This window comes from Hippocampus guttulatus, chromosome 11 (genome assembly GCF_054856545.1).
Source record: "Hippocampus guttulatus isolate MCC_2025c chromosome 11, RoL_Hgut_1.0, whole genome shotgun sequence".
NCBI lineage: Eukaryota > Metazoa > Chordata > Actinopteri > Syngnathiformes > Syngnathidae > Hippocampus > Hippocampus guttulatus.
The window spans coordinates 18,160,691-18,185,358 of NC_141271.1; the positions used below are offsets into that span (position 1 = coordinate 18,160,691).

At 44.3% G+C, this 24,668-nt stretch overlaps 2 protein-coding genes across 2 annotated transcripts; both read right to left on the bottom strand.

The window, feature by feature from the left end:
- Nucleotides 1-348: 348 nt before the first annotated feature.
- On the bottom strand, nucleotides 349-13,334 carry slc4a10b (solute carrier family 4 member 10b). The gene is made up of 25 exons (XM_086123008.1): nucleotides 13,223-13,334; nucleotides 12,322-12,363; nucleotides 11,165-11,246; nucleotides 10,560-10,712; nucleotides 10,078-10,216; nucleotides 9,350-9,510; nucleotides 9,046-9,231; nucleotides 8,842-8,930; nucleotides 6,758-6,915; nucleotides 6,591-6,678; nucleotides 5,708-5,854; nucleotides 5,510-5,601; nucleotides 5,206-5,380; nucleotides 4,749-4,882; nucleotides 4,413-4,658; nucleotides 4,154-4,259; nucleotides 3,704-3,865; nucleotides 3,281-3,394; nucleotides 3,042-3,203; nucleotides 2,634-2,885; nucleotides 2,306-2,374; nucleotides 1,968-2,141; nucleotides 1,604-1,723; nucleotides 1,456-1,520; nucleotides 349-1,275 (listed from the first exon to the last, which is right to left on the bottom strand). The coding sequence occupies exons 1-25, from the start codon at nucleotides 13,268-13,270 to the stop codon at nucleotides 1,200-1,202; spliced, it is 3,240 nt and encodes a 1,079-aa protein (XP_085979134.1). The 5' UTR covers nucleotides 13,271-13,334; the 3' UTR covers nucleotides 349-1,199.
- Nucleotides 13,335-13,972: 638 nt separating this feature from the next.
- On the bottom strand, nucleotides 13,973-20,858 carry tbr1b (T-box brain transcription factor 1b). Its single transcript, XM_086123009.1, has 6 exons — nucleotides 19,853-20,858; nucleotides 19,596-19,750; nucleotides 18,696-18,817; nucleotides 18,432-18,590; nucleotides 18,290-18,351; nucleotides 13,973-16,693 (listed from the first exon to the last, which is right to left on the bottom strand). The coding sequence occupies exons 1-6, from the start codon at nucleotides 20,554-20,556 to the stop codon at nucleotides 15,874-15,876; spliced, it is 2,022 nt and encodes a 673-aa protein (XP_085979135.1). The 5' UTR covers nucleotides 20,557-20,858; the 3' UTR covers nucleotides 13,973-15,873.
- Between the last annotated feature and the right edge of the window lie 3,810 nt (nucleotides 20,859-24,668).

A 24,668-nucleotide genomic window follows, 5' to 3' on the forward strand; every position in this document is an offset into this window, starting at 1 on the left:
TCCTGGCGGCACGGAGGACTAGTGGTTAGCATATCCGCCTCACAGTTCTGTTTGGAAAGTCATTTGTGCATTGCAATATCATGTACCGGTATGTTAATTCCACGGCGAGTACCAATTTGGTGCTACTTGTGTGACCTTGAACTGGATACGAGACAAAACTCACAACCATCTTTGAAATGGGATGAGGTCGTCACGTGATCAGCCACGAACGGCCGGCGGAGCCCGGTGAGTTGGCGTTTTATACAACTGACCGATGCTTCAATGCTGAATCCTTTCAAAAGTCCACAGAAACCAACAACCATGCTCTCCAAATGTATCCGGCAAAAAATGACACCAAATATTATCGAGTCATGCTTGATCAATAGTTTATGGATGGTAGTAACAAGTGACAGCTGACGATCAGTGATTTATATTGCACAATTGTGACACAAAAGCCGTACAGCAACATGAAACTATACCAAAGGATTATTTACATTCTTCGGGATGAAATTATTGGATCAATGTTGCGAATATATCAAGTAAACCACATAAAATATAATTGAGGGATGAGAAGTTATGACAAGTTACAATCGTGTGCGCACGCGGTAACCGATGTCATCACTTTGTTATTGCACGACGGCTTTTCTCCCTTTTAATCAATAAGTCTGAGAAGACAACTAGGAGCAAAGAACAGAAGCATATTACAAAAGAAATACAAAGTGCTCGATTTATAAGGCCGGCTTGACCTCGACAAAGTGTTAAACATGAGACAATGAGCTTTCCTCACATGGCTTCAGACGGGTATCCATTGACACACGTTACATGTATGATGGGTTCATAATTACAAAAAAAAAAAAAAAAACACTGACACAGTAGTAGTTACCATACTTAGTTTTTCCTCGTGACACTTTTGAATGATGGGGGGGGGGGGGATTTGGGACCGGCAAAATGTTCACCTGACAGCGTAGGAAATCAGATGCTAAATTAACATGTAAAAAGTGCATTGGAAATTCTGAGGAAATGTACTTCTTGTTGTTTTATGTTCACACGTGAACTGCAAATGGTGAATTTGGGATTTGGGGTGTTAGTATTTGTTTTCCCGTGTGTTGGAACACACAAGTTGAATTTTTCAGATGACATACAGTCGAGGAATAACTGAAGCTCGACCCGCCATTCTCAAGCGCTTACCGTAAACACGCGTTGATGTCTTTGCAAACGTCCTACTTTGTGGCGTTCCAAGTGTTTCCAAAAGAACCTTTGGACATCTCGTCCGTGATGTCGATGATGGGTAACCCTCTGCGGAAGACGAGGGATGAAGCGACACGCGTGGGGGGGGGCAATCATTAGTGGGGGTGTATCACAACCCAGTAAAAGCCAATTCCATATCCATCTCGATACGTCGGGTGCGATAAGATTCTATAAATCCCGAGAAGTTAGACATAAACAGATGACGTGTAACAGGCAGATAATGCTTACTTGCATTCCTCCAAGGCCACCCGCACTGCGCCTTCGTCCTCAGCTAGGATACTCTGCTCTTCCTCCTGAAGATTGAAAGAATAGAACCTGATTGAGGAGTGAAACAATTCGCATTCAGCGCGCAGGAAAACGAAGCAAATGCCGCAACCTCCTCGGTGTCCTCCAGCTTCTTTTTCTTGCTCTCTGGCATGAGGTCGTCCAACCAGCTCAGCTCTCTCTTTGAGAAGATGAAGTCCAACAGTTTCCTGATGAACACCAGAGCCAGCACCTGAGGGAGCAACATCAAGATGCTTAAGATGGCGCTGCGCCGAGGGAAATTGTCAAAATGATTGACGGGAAGTGCTTCGATGGTGTAGACTGCTTGCTTGCTGTTGAGCTGATCATTTGAATCGGGTGTGTTGGAGGAGGGAAACATCGAAAAGATGCAGGACCGGGGCTTTGAGACCTATGCCGATGAACGCGTGACGACATCAGACGTAGATGAGTCAACGTGAGCTGCGTCGAGGGCTCACCATCATGGGGAAGACGATGGCGGCCTTGGAAGTCTTGATGACCCAGAGAAGAATCAAACAGCTCAGCTGGATGAAAGTGAACAGATGCACCTTCCTCAGGGGTACGTGACGCAGGTAGATGAAATCTGGCTGGTGCTTGGCCGGCATGCCGAACAGTGTGAGACGGTCAAAGAACTGGAGAGCACAACAAGCCGTGTGAGGATACGCAACCAGGACGGGTAGCCCACTGGCGGCCGACGAACAACTTATTGACCCATTTAGATGCAAACACTGAACCGACGTTGTTTCACTACAGTGAAATTCCTCTACAACAAAACCTACATGGCAAATTGGTGTACCTGTATTCCTCGGAGGGACGACGCGCCCATATAGAGAAACACGCCGTACAACACGGGCATGGGAATGAACTGAAGGACATCAAAAACACATTATGAACGGTCAGGGAGCACTGCTTGAGGTACACTTACACAATTTGGTTTCATCCAATGCAAGAGATGCCCCCCCCCCCAAAAAAAAAGAAATCATATCATAATTAAAGATGAACGCATGATATGGTTTTTTTTTCTAATTCTGAATGTTAGGGATACATACTTCTAAATACTGAAGGTAAGGGAAGTGAAAAATTCTGCATCACGCATATTATTGTCAAGAAAATGTCTCTGCGACCTTGAGCACGGACGTCATGAAGACGGAGCAGCCCATGAGGACGAAGATCATGAGGCCGGTGAAGCGCTGCTCCCTGATGCCCAGGAACTTGGGCTGCTCGCCGGGCGCCGAGCACCGCGACTCGAGCTTGAGGCTGTTGACGTGTGTGATGGAGAGGACGGTGGCCGCCACGAACCACGGCAGGCCCATCAGCGAGCAGACGCCGAGCATCAGCCCCACCATGAACAGATCCAGGTGGTAGCCGCAGCCTTTCTACAAGGCACATGTCAAAAAAAAAAAATTCAACACGGTATGCGAGAATGCTCAGATTTGTCCCAATTGTCTGCATATGTGCACCGCCGCTTCACTTTTCGCGGATGCGCGCAAGCGAAACACGTAATGTAATCAGCAGCAAAGGTAGCGAAGTACCTTAAGCTTGTGCTCCTTCCTGTTTATGATGACGGCTGTAATCTGCTGGTCCATGAAGATGAGGATGGTGCACAGCAGAGCTGGAAAGAGCGTGATGACGACCGTCCACCAGGGGTTTGGCCCCAGTGGGTTGATGAACCAGCCACGATCATCTCTGGTTGGCTTGAATCGTGAACATCGGTTGGACGTGAGGCGGCGCAAACATATTGGGTGGTCTGAGCAACCGGCCCCCGACTCACCTTAAACACACTTGGAACTTTCAGTTTTGGAGAGGGGATCCCTAAGGAGTAGTCAACCAGGACCATGGTGAAGATGGTGATGAAAACAGCAAAGTCACTAACGATGGACCTCACCTGGTCGGAGAATATTTTCAAAAACAAGACGAAAATATATCATACATGTCACTTCGACACACCTTTGTACACATATCGAAGCTGAAGAGAAGCAAGCACGGGGCTCCCTTGAATTACAACAACTACATTCAGCGTAACGGCGAGCTCGATCTGAAATGATGTTGTGTTTCTTTTATTTTGGGGACAACTGGATCGAGTGTTGTAGTACTAGCAAGAATCCACCAGGAAGCATCATTGCACCGTCTCGCATCATGTGTTCAAAGCAAAGAAGAATTCACGCGTTGACCCTCCTTCCATGACGTGTTATACCTTTGTGGGGAAGTAACTGCTGAACCGGAACTCCTTAAGGAAGGACGACATGAGGACGGTGGAAAAGAAGAGAATGACGCACCAGAAGAGAACGTCGGGGACGTAAGGTCCGTTGGGCCCGCAGGCGCTGCCCACGAACTCGCCGCGCTTTTCAATGCAATCCTGCAAAAAGGAAATGTAGATCAAGGAGGATGTTATGATTCGAAATGATTTGGAAGCTTCCACGTGCCGGCATGTCCGCGGGAAACGGTTAAAAAACAAAAAAAAAAAACCCCCGACCCTATTTGGTGGTGATTTGCAGTGAATAATCCAATATAATCCTGCCCACATGCCCTTAATCTCCTCTGTTCTCAATCTGGGAGAGCATGCCACTTTAAGGTGGAAAAAAATAGAAATGCGCATTTTGTAACTTCAGCATTGGTTTTTTTTTTTTTTTTTGCAAACTTGTACCTTGACCTCCAACGCTTCCCAGTAGATCTCAGACACAGTGATGTTATTGAACTCCCAGTACTTCAGGGTGCCGTTGGTGGGGTCAGAAGGCTCAACGCATGAACATCTGTGGAAGCACATAAACATCTGGGCGTCAAAATAATCCCACATCTGTGTCCCGGATTTCCAAGTCCTCCAAGAAGTTTCCCCCGTAACGACGCTGTTCTTCTGTTCTTTTGTTTGGATGCGAGAGTTTGCGTGAGAGTAGCTGTCCACCTACGAGTACAAAGAGAGCTTGTCCAGGTTGTTGTTCTTGTTAAAGGGATAGTAGTCTCCCAAGAAGACCAGTTTCTCCAAGGCCTCGTAAATGAAGATGATGCAGATGAGCGAGGCGAAGGCTTCCTCCGTAAAACGAGTGATGTAGCACACCAGGGCGCTGGCGTCTGTGGCCACCAGCACGATGCAGAGGAACGCCGTCCACAAGCCGATGCAGGTCCTCAGCGACAGATAGGACAGGCCGTACTCCCTGCCGGCACAAAGGGGCCAAAATCTCATTTTGTGGTTCAGAAGTGAAAAGGCAAACGCGGCGTGCGTATTAAGGTGAATCCAAACGTACTTGCAGAATTTGAAGAGTATCTTTTCAAAGACAAGCACTGGCCCAGTGCTGCCCAGAATGGTGAGCGGCTGCCCGGCAAACAAGGAGTAGGCGATTCCCGTCAATGAGGCACCAAACAGCGACTCAATTGCACTCTTGGGAAAAGAAAAAAGGCAGTGTCACGGAAGTTATAAAATACAAACAGTGTTTCCACAATCGCCTTGAAAAGTGAAAGAACAAGTTACCTTATTACTTACATTACAACATATGCCAACAACTCCGTTTAGCATAAAATTGACAACTGGTTTTGCCAAGACTTAATTGGAAGTACAGTACATTTTTGACAGTGACGTGTCAGACTAACATTTTTTTTTTTTAAATCAAACACAAAAGTCAATGAAAGACATGTGGTCAACTGCCCATCTATAGCGCTGCGTATCATCGTAGTACACGGAGATCAAAATAGCGAGTGCTTTACTATGCGTCCTTCAGTCGCCTCGCCCAGAAGTCCTCCAAAGGTGATGACGGGGGACATGCAGGCACAATAGAGGAACAGGAAAGAGGCCACACACTGCAAACTGAATGCATCCGTGTAGTCGGACAGGTAGTGGGGGGCTTTGCGCTTGATGTCGAGAATGAGACCACCAAACCATCTGGAAAAAAATAAAAATAACGTGCTGATATTGATATGCGAGTAAATGTGTCTCGAACGCTGTGATATTTAGAGTAGAAAAAAAAGAAAGCTACAATTCAGCAAGATGAGCTGTCCTTGACTGACTTACTTCCCCGTGCGCTGCAGTTCAGGACCTCCGTGCTCCTCTTCGTTAAACTCGGCTATGTCGTTCGGGAGATTGGTATTTTTCTTCCTCTTCTCCTGTTCAACAAACACATCCGCTGCGTTCGTAGGAGCTAGAAAATGTTTCCAGCTCAACATCCATATTGCCTATTGGAACCCCCCCCCCCACAAAAAAACCACTTACCTGAGAAGGTACATTCTTGGGTGGTTCTATTCTAATGGATGGATCCCACTCTCCTGGGGGCAAGACAGTCACTTGGTCGAGAAATTCGTCAATCCCGGCAATCAGATCATTTCGGTCCTTCGCTTTATATGCGACATCGTGGAAAACCTAAAAAAATATATATATATCCAATGGCGAGAGGTTATGAACTCCATGTCATTGTCCTACATTATTATGATACAATTTCATTCACTTCTCTCAATCTGTGCTTCCTGTTCGAGAAGACATTGAGTTATGAAACAGATAAGCATCAATTGGCCACATCGGTAAATCAAGGTACCAGTGTGTCAGTGGACAATACAGCAGAATGGCGATGAGATGTCAGGCAACAAGTGGTAGTGAGTCGAGTCTCATTTCTCTCTTGTCACAGCTCGTCTTGTTAAAACTCATTCACTACCAAAGACGTTTTTAAACGTCTTTTCAGACTTGGTCCAGAATTGGCTGGTACTGAATGAGTTAAGTGGACAGTACTGCACATGTCATCTGTGATCCTTTATTGACCTCCGCTCCAGTTCACTTACCAAAACGTCTCATGCCCTTATAAGTCCCCCCTTTTTTTTTTTGAACAACCAGTCATGAATTAAAGGGTTTCGAGTCCGTCAAAGCCATATTTTCCTCTCTGATGATGGACAACAGCCTAAATCCTGGGCAGAATGGGATGACTAATCCCCAAAAAGCTTGTCATAAAAGCTCTGAGCTGCGCCTCATGCTGAGAAATGTTCCATCACTTTGGGAGCTTGTTGAGTTCTGCTCAACTGTGAATTCATGCAAACATGCCGTGCGGACGGCTGCTTGGTTGGCTGGTGCGCAAACCAGGAGCCTCAGCTTCCATCGGCTTCCCTACCTCGTCTGTCATGAGCGTAGCGATGGACCTGCCGATCTCGTGATACTGAGGGTCTCTTCCAACGGGTCCCAGGAGAATAAACAGAAACCTAACATCCGAGAGAAAAAAAAAACATCGCATTGACTGGAGATCAGATGGGGTTCCGGTGACGTTTTTAAGATGCTAACCTCGTGGCAATGGGAACCTCAGCCAGTCCGCTAAGAAGAACGGCTGGTGAGAGACGCACAAAAGCCACCACGGGCTTGTTGAGGAAGTCCAACTCTCCTATTAACACGTTGCACGCCTCAGCGCCCGGTGGGATCTTCTTCATAAAATGAAGGTCCATCTGAAAAAGGAACCACAGTCGAGAAAGGCTTGTCCAAAGTCTTCCTACCAGAGGCCACATTCAGAAAGATCAAAGGGTCACTTTAAATTTCTTCTCCTTTATTTACAGAACATTGATCCATCGGTGATGGTAAAGATATGCTCAGCAATTATACAGGGTGTCCCACAAGGCACTGTGCACGTCCTCTTCTTTATTTACTTCTTGTGCAGTTTTTCGAAGCATATCCTTCCCTTGCCGGTGGGTTGCTAAGTGACATTAGGGCAGTGTTGAATTAAACATGAAATACCTCGGCTTTGTGGTGTCTTTAATTCGATATAGGTTGAAAAGGATTTGCAAATCAATGCATTCTGCTTTTATTTACGCTTTACACAGCATCCCAACTTCATTGGAATTGGGGTATGCGTTTCAAAACCCAGAATCACACTAAAATGCTCTGATGATGTGGCTTAAAATAGAACATCGTCGAAGATTAGTGACAAATCACACTAAAACGGCGTTCCATATGAATCTTTGGCCACATTTTTAGAGTTAATCCTCACGTTGAGCATAAACAGCTATTTTGATTATCTATTAAGATATGTTCTTTGAGGATGCATGTACTTAATATCACAAACATGGTTTCTTTCACAAGAGCGCCATTAAGATGTTTTTTTTTTTTTTAAATAATCTGCTGTCTAGTTTTCAATGCCTTGGAAATAACAACAAATGTTGGCAGAGTGAAGGTGTTGATTTTTCAGCGAGAATTATGTGGCAGTAACAAGCAGTAACTCGAGTGTTGCTTGTTCCCCTCATTGCGCTCATAAAGCAGCAAAACAATCACGAATGTTTTGTAATGCATTGTGGACTAATATGCAAGAAATTTCATGATGAGTAGGATGATTGCTTTATGCCAGGATAAACTTCACGTACAGACAAGCACATTATGACCAAACCCTGACCTAGTGTAAAGGGCACACTCATGTACTGTACATTATGTGGATAAGGTTTTAACAGGGATTTTTTTTTTTTATCATTGTCTTTTCTGTGGGCTTCTGTTGTGCATTCATTTCCGTCAATGTCTATTTGGTTATAATCCTAATCCATACTAAATATATATATTCCATGCTACCAAGGACAAGCCATAAAAGCATTAAAATTATAATATACGGAAAATTATAATAATAAGCGTGGGGCCCTTGACCTCTCAACGTCCCATTAGAGCAGAATACAGTGATCAGAAGGTGCATGATTCCATCAATACCAGCAATGCTTGGTGGTGGACAATTGCAGTGTATCGCATCGGGAATTATCTTTCTTTTTTTTTTTTCCCTGATAGGATGTCGTTGCAGATTTTTAAGATGTTGTTAATGAATTTATACAGTGTAGCATTGTACCGAAGGCAACTGGATCAGATGCGGCATAAGAGCAAGAAAGAGGAGGCAGAGGAAGTCCCCAACTGAAGTCGAGAAATAGTCGTCGAATGCAGTATATACAATAACTTGGAGTATTTAGATGCATTGTTTGTTCACAGTATTAAAAAAAAAACAACAACAACAACAACAACCTTAGGTGGACTCAAAATTTCAAGGTAAAAAACATCACTAACATTTTCGGTCGCGCAATTCAACTAATGTTTTGAGTTTTAGAGTAGCGGTTGTTTGAAGGGTTCTTCTTGCTGTAACATCCACACTTCTGTTAGCCTTTCACATTATACATTCGTTAACTTATTAAAGAGAGTGGACTATTTTTAGGTGAAATTATAAGATTTGTTTGACCACTGTTTCAATGTTCACTTATGTTTTTCGTTTTGTATGTCAGTTTTACAGTTCATTTCAAGCAAGAAGAACTCATTTCCTGTGCTTAAAGCGTGGGCCGATTCCCCACAGTGGGATGCAATGACCCCATGTGCATGACTTTATCATTACAGCGGAACTGTCCTGAGAGTACCTTGCTCAAGTCCACAGAGCTATTTTCTCTGGTGAGGTCCCCTTTTCCATCTGGACCTGCTAAATGAAACTGGGAAGAGGTCATCTGACCTGGATAAGACAGAAAGAACCGATTCGTCTCCCTGAAAATCGATCCGGGGAGTGTTTCAAACGACTAATCTGTGGCAGACGGGGAGAGGCGTCAAGAGTCGAGTGTCGCCCTCACCGTTCTTGTCCAGGTGGACGTCTGACGTCCGACGGCCCATGTCTGCGAGCGAGCGCACAATGGGCAAGCGATTGGTCAGCTTCTTCTGGCTCTGGTGATGGTGTCGCTTCAACAGCGCTTCGCGCACTTTCTTTCGGAGCTCGTCGCCCAGCGGCGAGTGCAGCTCCTGATGGTCCAGTACCATATCTACGTAAACAAAGTGAAATCTAAGTTGTTTTTTTTTCTTCCTATTCCTTTTCCCGATAAACTACAGAGGGTTGACTGCCCGTGTCTTTAACTGTTGCGTATGTGGACCGTACTATACCTGCGATTTCCTCGATGGCGCCGGCCCTCATGTCGAGCAGCACGGTGCCGTTGATGATGCAGCTGCGCAGCTCGAACAGGCTGTGCAGCGACAGCGTGGCCACGTAGGGTTTACTCCATCGCTCTCCTCCGTCCTCCACGTCCTCCTCAAACTTCAGCCACCTGCCACGACAGCCGCACAGATAAAAGACGCTGGCAGAAGGGGAAGGGGAAGCGACGTGCCATCTGCTCGCGCGCCACACATCTCGCTTTGATAGCTCCTTCTCTCACATCGACTCATTTAGCGGAACAACGTATTGCCTTTTGTCAGGGCTTCGCTGTAAATACAGCATGTCTCCGTTTTGTGGATAAATGCGCAATGTAAAGCAATTTTGAAAAAGGCTTCATTCCGTGTCGTAAAGAGGCCGACCCTTGTCAAATATAAAAGTAGTGCTTTGGTGTCATCTTCGGGCATTTATATGCAATTGGGTTCGAATCTTGGCCCTCCTGTGTAGAGTTTTCGAGTTCGGTTTCGGCCTGTTGCTTCCCAAATTTCAAAAGCATGCGCGCTAGCTTCACCGTAGATTTATAATTGTCCATCGATACGAGTATGAGTGCGAAAGGTTTGTCTCTATGTGCCCTGTGATTGGCTGGTGAGCACTCGAGGTCTCGTCCAAAGTCAGCTGGGACAAGTTCGAGCTCTCCCGCGACCATCAGGAGGATAAAGACTCCAGAAAATGCCGTCGCTACCTGGCGCTCTCCTTCCATTCTGAATCCTCGCCCGCCCTCACGAAAATCTCGTCCATCTCCGTAAAGAGGTCGTGGGGAATGTGCTCCTCATCCTCGTCTTCCATCCCGAGGAGGAACTGAACTCTCTGGGAGGGAGTGTCTGGGAACACAAATGATGAAAATGACAGTGAGTGATCAAACGCCAAACGCTTTATGGACAAAAGTAATGGGATACCAAACCATCAAACCTCTAAGGAGTTAAAATTGAACATGATTTGGTTCTTTTTTTTTTTTTTTAAATAAGATCAGTACTATTATGGCTTAAATTCATTCATATAACAAATTTATCTTTTTCAATTCAGTGGCCAAATAAGAATATTACGATTAGTTGATTATTATTTCCCTTTGAGTAAAGTGAATGAATCTCAATATCGTTTGGCCATAAAGTACATCTACAAGTGAAATAAAATAGTAACAAAAAAGGGATTCGGGGTCGTTCGTACCATAGAAAGGAGACTCTCGCCCCTCCACCAATGGGAGGGCCCGTTCCCTGCTCCTCCGTTTGTGTTTGTTACCATGGTGACGGTGCCTGCGATGGCTACGCTGTCTGGTGCTGCCCAAAGGGACGTGAACCCCGATGTACAGAGTCCTGTGGCCTGGGAACACGTTCCGGCGGGGTTAGAAGGACCATCGAGAGGAATATCCACGCGAGCGTGTGTACAAGAGTGTGTGCATTCGTCTGTGTGTACGTACATCCGGCGTTGAGGCGCTTTACAGATATTCATCATGGATGAGCACAGCCTCTTTGCCATACTCCATTAAACGACGTATTCCTGTGTTAATGACGGATTTGGGTTCGTTCCCGAGCATTTTAATGAAGTGGACTGTTCAAGCTATCAATGTGATGATACAGCATGACGGGAGCCTCTTATGCAACCGAATTGAACCGGGATTAGATATACGCACCTGCACGTTGTAGACACCCTAAATAACTTGGTTTATTTTTTTTTTCTCAATGAAAAGCTAATAAGTGAGCATTTCAATCGTGGTATTATTGTGTTGGATGTAATTAGACTGTGAAGCCAATGTTTGAAGTGTTGTGCGCTACCTTCAAGATCTTCTGGTTCGAAGTTGGTGCTTTGCTGCGAGCGTGTTCCTCCTCTGTCCACTACAGCTTCAACATCACTCCTCTAATAATCACACACATTCAAGACATGGGAAAGCATTAGTTAATAATATCCATATAGCCATGGCTAAAATGAATGAATGTTTACTCAACAATGTGAGAGAAATAAAGAGCGTCATTCCTAATCCAAGTGATCAAGCTCCGTGATCTGTGTAACAGCGAAAATAACTTTGGAAACCCCAAACTCATTGAACGACATCATTTCCTGTCGATCCAATCAAGGCACGAAACTGTCCTAAGCGCATTCTCCTCACCCTTTACTATACGTTTGTTCATCAATGCAATTTAATGCAGAAGGGATTTTTAATCCTTAAAGCCTGCTGCTGGGTGTCAGCAATCCCCGCCCTCCTCCTCCCCGGCCATCTTGATCCACCGCTGACTATCGAGGCATTTCCATAATGAACTTTTTTTTTTTAAAACTGCGGTCGCCTGGCCGGCTGGACAGTTTAATGTTAATCTGTTTACAAATAAATCGTACATAGACAGATTACACTGCCTGTATAAAAATACAGTACACATATTAGCTCCCTTTAATGAAAATAGCAAGAGGGGTCAGCACCACAAGAACGTAGGACAGTAAAAATATCCATTATTTATTTATGTATTTATTTATTTATTTTTGTTTCAATTCAATGGACATTGTGCAGCTCCTGGTGTACACGTCTTGGCCACCTGAGGGGAGTCTAATACAGTCCTATACATCACATGGAGACAGTCACGCTCTTCAGTAAGATGCAACATTAGTCGTTCTTTGCAGACGATAAAGAACATATACCTGTGAGTATCGTTGTATTATCTGTCTACTGGTTTTATTCAGATATCCATTCCTTAAAGAGTTGTACCACCATGACACCAATGCTATTCATTAGCTCATTAGTTCTTGCTAAAACTTGGTGGTTTCTTTCTGACTTCCGGGTTGAGTGAACGCTGGCGCGTTTTGGCTGCCGCTGCTCAACCCGTATTGTTTTGTGTTTTTTGTTATTGTAAAGTGTCCTTGGGTGTCTTGAAAGGCGCTTATAAATAAAATGTATTATTATTATTATAAAACAGAACTGGTAAAAGATGACAATTTTACTCACCAAACTTCTACGGCCAACAGATGAGCCAAAGGGGGAGGTGACCTGCAAGACAAATCAATCCAACTGTTAGTTTAAGGCAAGATTTTTGCCATAATTTATTTTAGTTTCACATGACAGATTAACTGTAAAATGCTATTTTTAGATGACCTTGTGGTTTGTGGCCAAAGCCCCACACAAACACACACACACACACACATACAAATATACAGCTCCGGAAAAGCGCACAGAAGCTCAGCAGCCAAAAAGCCAGGCGCTTAAAACCTTGGGCCAAATGGGGGGGGGGGGGGGGGGGGAAAGCTGCTTGGATGTAAATGGCAAAGAGCTGATGACAACAAATCTCCATCAAAATGATCAAACAGGACTGACCGAGAGTTCATGAACTAGATGGACCCATAGGGGACTTAAATCTAAATTAAATGTCAGTGCATAAAGTTGAATGTTGCAGTTTTACTTTCTTACTCGTTGTTTAGCAGAATTTCTAACTGGGGGGGGGGGGGGGATAGCTTGCTCGGAAATTAGTCTCAAGAAATCAGTGTGAAAATTATGAGACAAGTTTCTTGCCTCACAATTTTAGATTAAATGCAGAGCTATAATTCATTTTCAAAATACCTGTTACAAAAAAATAAAACAGCACCATCTGGTGGGGAACTACTGTGTCGTTCCCTATGTGCTGCAAATGAAGGAATACTTTATATGGGATTAAATATTTTTTTTAAATGAAAACAATAATAGAGCAAATGTAATAAAAATGGTCTCACAATAAAGCTTTATTTCCCCAACTCGAATTAGATGGCACAAAATAAACCCATGAGTTTCCCATTCCTTTTCTCCACCTTTGGTTACAAATTGTGCTGTGACGTCCTGATAGTTTCCATTAAAAAGATAAAAAAGGAATGCTTACAGCGGGTAGCAGAGGCTCCATGTGTCGTCCCTGGTCCTCCGTGTCCATGCTGCAGTGTCGTGGGTGGCGATGGAGATGACGATGAGGATGAAGATGATGATGCTGAGCCCAGCCGGCGTGTAATCCAGTGAATGGAGGGGTAGCAAGCAAGAGAGAAAGTCCAAGGCGGTCACGTGGTCATGTTGACTAGTTAGTTATTCCTTTCATTCCTGCGCATCTACGGTTTCAAAAATCAGCTCAAAATGCCCGATTATTTTTATCCAACAAAAGTTGGAGTAATGATATCAGATATCATTACTGGGAGATTTGGAGGGGGGGGGGGTTGTGAAAGAGTAGTTGAAGTCCAGACATTGGTCAGATGTCTCAATATTTTAAGACGAAAAATAACAATCTGGCACACAAGTGTATGCTGGCATCTCACCAGACAGTGAACATTTGTGAACAAAGCAAACTTGGGGTTTTCGTAAGGGTTCGTAAAAGGTGGCAAAGGTCGCAGACAGTTTTTTTTTCTTCTCGCAAAGAAACTATAAAAATGTTCAAACTATTTTAGGGCAATAGCAAATTAACATTCAAAATCTTCTATTAATCCCTGAACCTCACTTTCTGGGATGTCTTGCAGGAGGTGAAAGCTAGTTTCTCGGGAGTTGGCACAGTTTTGCGTTGACAAATCAGGAAATGTTCTGACTGCAATAAAGGACTGCCCCCTATGTCATAATTGGAACCAAACCTTCATTTCAACCAGCACTCATGTAAAAGATATGCCTTTGCCCCATTTTATTTGAAAACGACAAAAACGGAAGTAGCCCATGCTACATAGAAGTGTCTCAAACAGAACCTTTTTTGAAGTAACATTTGAACACAACTGTTAACCACTGTAAACAGATTTGAATCCAGACTTCTCAAGTGTGAAACAGACAAGCAACCACTCGTCTATTGTGCCCATCAGAAATCCAAATAGGATAAAAAATGCCCTAGTCCTCAAATGCTGCAAATACAGTATTGCTGCAAATATATTGGATCGAAACGAGTGTGTAAGACATTTGCCTGACCCAGAACTGACCTGTTATTGGTGCTCCGTGCCACAGAAGCCCAGCAACATTGGTGCAACTGTCGCCATCTGCTGTTTGATCCTGGGAAGTTCTGCTCCATTGATTGCCGCTTCCCTCAATCTTGCACACATACACAGAAGCCACCGAGTATCACACTGACATCAAAATAGCAACTAAATCCACATTGAAAGCAGTTCTAACACACTGCTTGCAATTACATGAGCAGTTGAAGCATCACTTATCAGCACACTGCGAGAACACACAAAGTACAGTATTTAAAAGTTAACATTACAAACTCTCCTGAGGCACAGAAAAACTGTTTGGGAACAAAAACGCTGCACAGCAGAAGTCAAGTCAAAGTTTCGTTTACAATGATATGTTCAATGTACCCCCATTTTTATATATCCATCTCAGGGGAGCTGCCATTTTCTGCTGTACGGTCACCTGCTGTCAACGGAAAGTGACGTCAAAGTTCCACGGCTCGCGTTCCGAACATCACGTGACCAGAACCAGAAAATGGGCTCACCGTTATGTTCGTAAAATGAGCGCGTTGGTCTTGTGACGTCAGTTTCTGTCGCCCTTAAATCGAAAGAAAATGGCAACCCCTTGAGATGTTGAAAAGCGGTGGATTTATTATTGCACAAATGCAATATTGAATCTGAATGTGTTTAGGAATAAAATGTTTAGATGAGGCACATGTTGTTGCCAAGAAAAAAAAAATACAGTGTTTAAAATTTGAAGAATAGTGTTCTGCATTCACACTTTCGTTATCTAGGTGTCACATCTTGACACTTTCAGGGTTTCATTAATTACGCCTGTTAATTTTTTTATGCCACATTTTGGAGCCACCCATAATCACAAGATCACTTTGGTAGATACTGGCCCTTCAAACTCGTTTTTTAACTAATAAGGGGCGTCTTCAATTGATGATGCATTCAGGGACACTATACTGAAACGTAATTTGCTAACACATTTTATACATAACCTGGTAGTAGCCTAACATAATTTATTCTGCTTCTATGACATTCCAATAGCATCTACTCTTTTCACAACAACAAAAAGAGCCTGCATTTAAAAATCACATTACATACATATATATTACATATAAGTTGTTTTCAAGCACGTATCACGAATGTAGCAGTGATCCGCATAACATCAGAAACATTTGGCAGCCTACGGTTTTTGGATTAGGTACAAAATATGAGTGATTTGCTACACAAAAACATGTCATGTCCATAACTCTCAATATGTGTATATACTGTGTGAATACATAGAGAGATCAATATCACTTAAGGCTAATTGACAGAACTTTTGTTAATTTCGACACTACATAGTGTATTTGGAGGGTACATCCAATCACTATCACCAATAATCAATATTCATATATATAAATTATATTCCTATTTACAGAGGCCCTGATTGTAAGACGTGAATGGTGGATAATGTACACTTTTTGGCTATTAACAGTGGATGTGAAATGTCACAATTTCACACTCTTGTTCATTCCCTAGGTGACAGATAGATAGATAGATAGATAGATAGATAGATAGATAGATAGATAGATAGATAGATAGATAGATAGATAGATAGATAGATAGAGATTTAGCTGGTGGAGTAAAAGCTGTAGTAGCCGATGTCCTTGGAGCAGGTCTTGTCCTCCCTCAGGAGGTCAGCCTTGAGCGGGGACGCAGTGTCCGGCACCGGGGTGGAGGAGGGGGACATCCGCCTCCGCTTGACCGCATCGAAAATGCCAGAGTCGCTGGAATCGATCGACTTGATGGACGACGGCGTCTCGATCCACCCCGACTCGGAGGTCACGTCTTTGGCCTTGGCCTCTTCCGAGGCGACAGGCGAGCGCTGCGTGGGGACGGAGTCGCCCTCTTCGGCCAGGCAGTTGCTCCTCCCCCCGATGGAGTTGGGGGGCCAGCAGGGGAACACGGAGGTCGCTTTGCCGCCGACTCCCCCGCAGTACTGCGGCGGGGTGCGTCCCCCCCACCCGGAAGGGTCCGCGTAATAGCCGAGCGCCCGGTTGGAGCAACCCGCCGCGGGCAAGGGCAGCGCCTTGACGCCGGCCGCGGCATACGACAGCAAGGTGGCGGCGTTGCCGGCGAAGTCGGCGGCCTCGTACGCCGAGGCGGCGAAGTCCAGTCGGTTGTTGGCAGGGGAGACGAACCAGCGCTGCGGGGCGCCGCCCACGGGGGGCTCGTCGCTCTGCAAGCTGTTGCCTAGGGGCAGGCCGCGGTCGGCGCCAGCAGCCGCCGCCGCAACGCCGGGATGAAATCGAGATTTGGCGTAGGAGCTGACGAACTGCTCCTGGAGGAAGGGGGTGTGCACGGCGTAGCGGGGCCCGGCCATGAGCTGCGAGCGGGGGGACTCGCCCGGGGACGGAGTGAGGCGGTCGATGTCGCAGCCTGTGTACACACTGGAAAACAAACACGTCCAAGCAAAATGACCACAAGGCGGCTGCTGCGGGCTCCAACGTGCAACACGTGGAATGGATGCAATGGACACCTCACTTGGTGCAGCCACACACAATGTGACAATAAAGTTGGACTTGACTTGACTTGACACAAAAGCAGAAATGATTTCATAATAATAATAATTTTATTTTTATAATTTTTAAATACTTATTTACTATTTTTGATTCTTATAATACGAATACACATTTTTAAAAATCAAAAACAAGTCATATCGTTATAATTTAAGTAATCATTTTGATTGAATTGATATGATTAAATCAATGAAATCTAAATTGATATGATTTTGATTTAACTGATATGATTTAATTCATTTTCAAATCATCCATTTTCAACACCGCTTATCCTGAACAGGGTCACGGAGAGTTGCTGGAGCCCATCCCAGCTGACTTTGGTTGGAAGGCGGACGGCATCCTGAACTGGTCGCCAGTCAGTACCACGGCACATATGGAGACAAACAACCAATCACACCCACATTCACACTGTCTGAGTGGAACCGGTGCCACGCTGCCCGCACACAAGTCAGGTGACTGAACCACTATACCATCAGCTACTTATTTTCTGAATCTTTTTTTTAATTTTTTTTATATGGTATCGTGTGTAGTTTGCATGTTCTCCCCGTGCCTGCGTGGGTTTTCTCGGGTACTGTGTTTTTTTCCCCCACGTTCCAAAAAAACATACAGGACAGTTTAAACACTCTAAATTGTCCGAATGTGTGATTGTGAGTGTGGATGGTTCTTCGTCTATGTGTGCCCTGCAACTGGCTGGCAACCAGTTCAGGGTGTCCCCCGCCTACTGCCCGAAGACAGCTGGGATGGGCTCCAGCACGCCCACAACCCTCGTGACGAATTAGAAAATGGATGGATGATATTATTATTCGTTTAGTTGTAGAAGCAGTGTTATTTTCATCTCGTTTAATAATTGAACACTATTTATCTATATTGTTATGATCTATAAAATCATCATAATTATGATTGTCATTACGTATTAATCCACAATAGTTTCAATGTTTTTTGAATCCTTTTTTTTTTCAATAAATCATGCAAATATTTAGCGTTTTGGCCTCTCGCAAGTCTCTTAATTCAGATACATTTACTGCCCACTTGATTAGGTACACACAATAGCCACCCAGCTACGCTCAATACTGTAAGTGCGATTACATTGAATATTTTATCAGTCATTTGTCAACTGGGCTTTTTATATTATTTTGCTTTCACATACAACGTCCAATTTCCCCCCCAGAAAATAGTGCAAATAATATTTAGCGCAAAAATCTTAATCGCCACCAGTATCTTAAGATGCAACCACTGGCCACTTGATTAGGTACATGCCAGATCAATACATATCAGGGTGGAGAACTGTTAATGGCATCTCAATAAATCGTGTTAAATATCAAATATTTTATCGGTGGAGTGGAAAAAACAAATCCAAGCCGATGATTACAATCATTCCTATAAATAAGAACCGTTTGCATCAAAACGGCAGCCGATCTGCCACTTAAAACGGACTGTATTTTCAACAAGATTAGTTGCGAATCTTACGTGTCATAGTTGTCCCGAAATCCTTTGGCAAAAGGGTTGTGGTCAATCTTCAATTGCGTAATCTGTTGGAGGGAAACGTCGCACCGGTAGAAATGTAAATCAAGATGAATCGTGTTTGATTTTTCGGAATCGGCGCTGTTACGTCGGTGTTCTGGTAGGCGGTGACGGCGATGAACTGCGTCTCGACGAAGGTGAACGTCTGCACTCGTCCCGGCTGGCTGCAGTCCTCCGTGCCGTCCTCGTTCACTTCCACCACGTGGAGCCTCGGCTGGTACTTGTGCAGAGACTGCAGGACCACCATCTGCGCCAAAAGCGTGCGACAGACGTTTGCTATACGCGATGACGAGAAAAAAAAATGCACGTGGGGAAATTAATGCACTGAAATCATGTCAGGATAGCGCCTCACCTGTCCCGTGTTGTTGGACGCCCCTTTATTGTTTGTCAGCTTTAATTTGCCGAAAGAAATCTCCTGTCTCATCCAGTGTGCACCCGTGTTCGGCGAGTCCGGGTGCATGTAAACACGATTTCCTAGCAACATAAAAGAGGTTTTCGAAAATTCAATCGAGATTTTAAAAAAAAAGATGATAATGTTCAGCTTCGGATTCATTTTAAAGGAGGTATGCGATTTATTGTGGAATACTGACGGTGGCATTTTTTTAACATGACGAATAGTTCTATTTACTATCACTGTTTATTGATCCAAATTTGCGTTGTCGCCGTTCACACAAGCATCATAATAATAAAGAACATTGTTTTGATTCTCTCGCGAATAAAACTGAGAAGCAGAAGAAAAATGCTGACTTCAAACGGACAAATTTGAATTGGAAAATGATAATAATTTTACCAACGTGTATTATTTCCCTATATTTGGACCTCTGAGGGTGTCAGTTCAAATTGAGCAATGGAAGAAAAGTAGTTTAAGTGAAATAAAATATATTTTAAACGTTTGTATGTGTTCTTGGGGTGTATATTTCGGTTGAAAACATTTTAATTAAATTCAATGCATTTAAATCGAATCCTATTGGAGTGTTATTTAGCTGTTCTGCATGCAAACTATACTGATGAGAACAGTTACACTGACAAAATGGGAAATTATTTTTTTTCATGCATTGTTTTCATCAATTTTTACATGGCTTATTTGACTGCAATGTTAAAATAACTAATTATAATTATATTTCCAGACATTGATGATATTCAAAAAATAAATGTTTGGATTTTTTTTTTTGTCGTGTTCAACATTTAGACATTTATTTTTTCTGTATCGAGAAAAAAAAATGCAAGAAAAGGAATTCTTTGAGGCCATTACCTACGACGTTGGTGTCGGCCTTTCCGCAAGGCACCCACTTGCCTCCCTGGAACCTCCAATGATTTGGATCAGCCAGGATAACATCCACAAAAATGTTGTAGTGAGCAGTTGGGTCCAGGCCTGAAATGTTGAAGCTTAAAAACGGGAACATCCTCCTAGAACAGAAAAACCGCCGCGTGAAAAAACAAACAGATTTTTTGTTGTTGTTGTTGTTGTTGTTTTTGGCTGACAACATTTTGAAATCAAGTGCTCCTCACCGTCCCTGTTTGGTGATGATCATCTCGGTCTGGTGCCTGTGGAACTTGAGCCACAGGGCCCTGTTGCACAGATACACCTGCGCCTTCCCCGGCACCAAGCCGGCAGCCTGTGCGGGGGAGAACTGGTAGAAGGCGCCTGCCTGGTACCCGGTCCCGTACTGCTGCGCGTAGGGGTAGCCGGCGGCGGGCGGCGGAGGCGGCGGCGGCGGAGGCGGCGGGTAGCCCTGAGCCGCCGACGAGTTGCTCAACAGGCCGTTGTAGGCTCCGTTGGCCAGCGCCGGGTGGTGGCCCACGTAGCGGCCGGGGCTGCCGATGGAGAAGGCGGCGTGCTGGCTCGGGTAGGGGAACATGGCTCCTGCGGAGGCGGACGGCGGAGGCTGCGCGGACGGAGAAAAGTTGCACTTGTCTCCCGCGCCTGCTCCATGGAGGGTGTGACCGTGACGGGCGTCGGCGTCTCCGTGCGCACAGCCGCCGGGAGGGGAGAGTTTGCCCCCGTGCGCGTCCTTGGGCTCGGGGAAAGTGTCTGCCTCCGACTCATTCGTCATTTCCCTGGGGCTTTTTTTCACGGGCGAACTTCCCTCCGCGTGCTTTGAGATTATGGACGAACGATGCGCGCCCATTCCATCGCAGCGCGACAGCGCGCTGCTCGCGTGCACGCGCTTGCCGGCCGGGTCACTAGGCTGAGGCGAGAGCTGCACTTGCATAACTCAACCTATCGGATCCCCGGTGTCTCTCTTTCTTTATATTTGTTAGTATTTGCATAAGTCGCCCACAATGCAGCGCAGCGGTGCTTCAAAAGGTTGACGACGTGGAGCAATTCAGCGTACGAGAGCCATCGCTGCCTCTAATGAAACCGGCGCGCTGATTGGCTGAGGCTGCTTGAACTCGGCACCTCTTAATTAAAAGTGAGGGTAAGGACTGGTCAGCACGAATAACACATATCAGGGGAAAACTGCATGAAGAAAGCCTGCATTTTGAATAGCCCTCTAAAGACATTTGGGTAAAAAAAAAAAAACCAAAAAACAAATTGGGTCAAACAAACTTTTTAGATTATTTACTTAAGTAAAAACTTGTGTGAAATGAATAAAGCACAAAACAACCCACTTTGGCTGGGTTATTTTGTGGGTTATTGCACGTGACCCAATTGAATTTAGAGAGTACAAATCGGGTCAAAAATATCCACTATTTGGGTCAATTTGACCCACGTTTCAAGGTTGTTTTATACAAATTGGGTTACTGAAAAATAACCCAAAGTAGCGGGTCTGTCTTTTTTTTTTTTTTTTTTTTAACAAAATCGGTTTGTTTTCGACCCGACCGTTTTAAGGGTGTAAGGATAGTGGAGCATGAGGAACTCCTGCACTGTAAAAACAATTGGGTCAAAAATACCCCAAACTGGGTAAAAAAGGGAGCAACAAAATTTTGGGCTATTCATTTAATCACAGGAAACCACTTGCCTCCCTGGAATCTCCAATGATTGGAGCAAATGAATAACCCACAAAACAACTCCAAAAAATGGGGTTGGTTTTACTTTTCAGGGTTATTTGGATGTTGCTTTCATTTTTTTTAAGCCACAATTGCATTATTTTAGACATAACTGTTGCTGGAGTGTTGGTTATTAATCTCAGTGTTTAGCAATTTTTACCCACATTATTTACCTATTTATGCGCCATGAGTGCCAAAGTATGTCTGTGGAGGACACGAGGGGATTTATTATTCACATCAATGACAGACAGCCCATGACAGCTTAGTGCACAGGATGCCTTAAAATGTTTGTGATATAGCGTGAAATCACGGCGTCCCACTGAAGATGTGTTTATGAGTCCCGGGACTGCTTAATATTTCATAGCGGCTGAAGTTATGAGCCACTGCACTGATATCGGGGACATGTCACACTAAGGCGGGGAAACGTTCCATATTGGAGGAGCGACTGTTGACTTTTGAATATTTGAAAGAGAAGATAATCACATTGATTTTGTCTGAGTGGACATTCGCTGACCAATTCATTAGGTACACCTGCAAAAGCAAGAGATACACAAAAAAGTGCCTTATCTGCAAACTTTATCATTTACATGCACTAGTATGCACTGCATATGTATATATGTACAGTATATATATATATATATAAAAAGTAAAGCAGGAGAAAAGGAAGCAATAGTTGTTGAAGTGACAAAGTCACAGTGCAGTGGGAGCAGCTGCACCCAAGGCTGCACAGTGAACACCTCGCTCTCCGGCCTAATAAGCTTATTACCAGGGTAACACATGCGGTTGGGAGGGGGTGCATGATCTCATCCAGACTGCGGGGCACTTTGATGCAGCATTTCATTGGTTTGTAAGAGCAAATTGATCACCCCAGTTAACAGCTGGACTGCATGATATTGATGGAAGGGTGCTTATAAATGAGCCACAGACAGAGAAGTGACAAATACAGCCCCTTAGCTTGTATGTTCTGAAGTTTAAATGTGTTTCAAGTGTGTGAGAGGGCTAAAAATATTTTTAATGTATTTTTTTTCATCTACCGTCACTCTATCTGGGGAATTTTCAAAGAGTGTTTCAACTTCATGAAGTTAACTTGCATTCTGGGGTTTAGTGCTGTTTAGTTAGTATATGAACGGGGAAAGAGTGGCAGGCTTGGCGTCTATACTGAGGTGTACATAGCTTGTGGCGCTAATGAACATGGCGCAACGCTAACAAGAGAGGTCATTATACAGTAAGGATGAAGGGTCCAGTAATCTATTCCTGTAAAACATGCAAGCACGGGCTTGTCCAAACCCGAGCGCAAGAGGAAGCTGCTCTCAGGTCGCTTAATTACAGGATTATGGTTCACTTCCAACTCTGATCTTTAATCAACGCAACGGGTTGTTGATGTTTTTTTTTTTATTTTAAATCCCTTGAACCAACTAATAAAGCTACCTGTGAAAGATAACTCACCTGGTTGCCCCTGAGAGTTGCTCATCTCATTCCACTAGCCCAAGGCACAGAGATGATCAAAACCAGTATGTGTGTGTGTGTGTGTGTGTGCGCGCGTACTGTACCTTAAAGAAAATCAATTGAAAAAGTCATATTGACATTTTTTTTTGTCTGCTGCTTCAAACTAAGACCACTGTAACATTTGAAAATTTGCAATTAAAACCAAAAACATCCCTCTCTGGCCCCACCTTGTGCCTCTAATGTGATTTGCAAGAAACCACCTTGGCTGAGGAAAAACAACCAATAAGGCAGAAGATATGACTGACGAGGTGTCAATCATTCGTTGTGCACCCATGACCGCACAGTGGGGACAACCTTGTGGCACATTGCGCTTTGCTGAAACTATGGTGTAATATCCACTTATTGAAAATTATCATTTAAAAAAAAATGCCCATCTCTCATTGCCAACACCTGAAGCTAAAAAGGAAGAGATTCCGTGACATAACCAGAATGAACGAAAAAAGTTGTCCTTCAAAGGGGCGGGGATCTTGGGCAGCTGACGCAGACTTGGCAACTTTTCTGATCAACATGTAAGTTTAGCACCTCTTGATTTTTCATTGACTGTACATCCTCAAAACAAACTCCAAACCAAAAACTTTTAGTGTTAAAGTAGCATTCCATTACAAATAAGTCATGCTCCCAACATAGCAGCCACGGCTAACGTCAGTTAACTAATGCTAGCTTAGCACTGCTAAACACCAATATGCTATAATTAGTTTCTATAATAATCACTTTACTGGTGAGCTGCTTTTAGAACAGATTTAAAATGCCCCCCCACCCCCCATTACAAGCAGCATCACCTCTTTCCTTGTATTATTCTGATTGCTGTTGTGCCAAAGGAATGTGTGCGGGCCACCTGGGTCTAATCTAATCAATGTGAATGACAAGGAGAGAAAAAGAGCCCAAAGTGAGCACCAGCTCGGGGACTTTACCTAATGCCCACTTCTGTCACTTCAATGACATGATCACAGCACACCAAATGACAACAAAATTATAGCCAGCAAGGATACAGTAGGGGACACACAGCGCGCTACTCCAGTCAGGTGAAATTGCTTTTTTTTCTTTTTTTTTCTTCACTGCAACGACGGAATGGCATGTCTCTTGTCGGATGGGTAAACATTTCCTTGTCAGGCCAGTAATAAGGAATGAGGCACACTGGGCCTGGACTAAGAGGATAGAGCCAAGGTTATTTGGAATTCATGACAGGTAGTGGCTTATATTACAGTGGCACTAAAAATTTCATGGGAATGCATTTAAGATGGCCCTTAAGTTATTTATATGTTGTTTGCCACATGTCACATTGCAATTCCCGTCAATAAATCAAAGTGAAAGGAAAAGAATATCACCCCTTTTGTTTTTTTTACCTATGAACTTTGATTCCAAGACATTACCCGATGCATGTGAAGTGTTTAATTAAGTTGTTTGGCTAATCCTGTGACGTGGCGCTCGCCGCTATGCTAATATGAGCCGCCCAATGTGTGTCGACGGGACTCGGCGTTGCTCTATGTTAGAAGAAAAGACAGCTGGAGGCCTGCAAAGGGGCGGAGTGGACACTTGTGGCTTTTAAAGTCTCATTAGCCGTCCTCCCTGGACACGCGGCGACACGCGTCCATACGCACAAGTGGCCCCCCACACCTGCTCATTATAGCCCATGTCCCGAAAGGACGCAAGCCTATGCGCAGCCAGCGCCTCACCACAAAGCTCTCGGCAAATTAACCTCAGAGCAGGTGATTCTGGTCTTCGGTGGAAATTCAAGTCTGCAAAGAAAAAGATATCGGTGAGCCTGCAATGAAGGGAGGGTTCACCTGTTGTGAGAGAACATTAACACATTGGACTGGGCCAGGGGTGG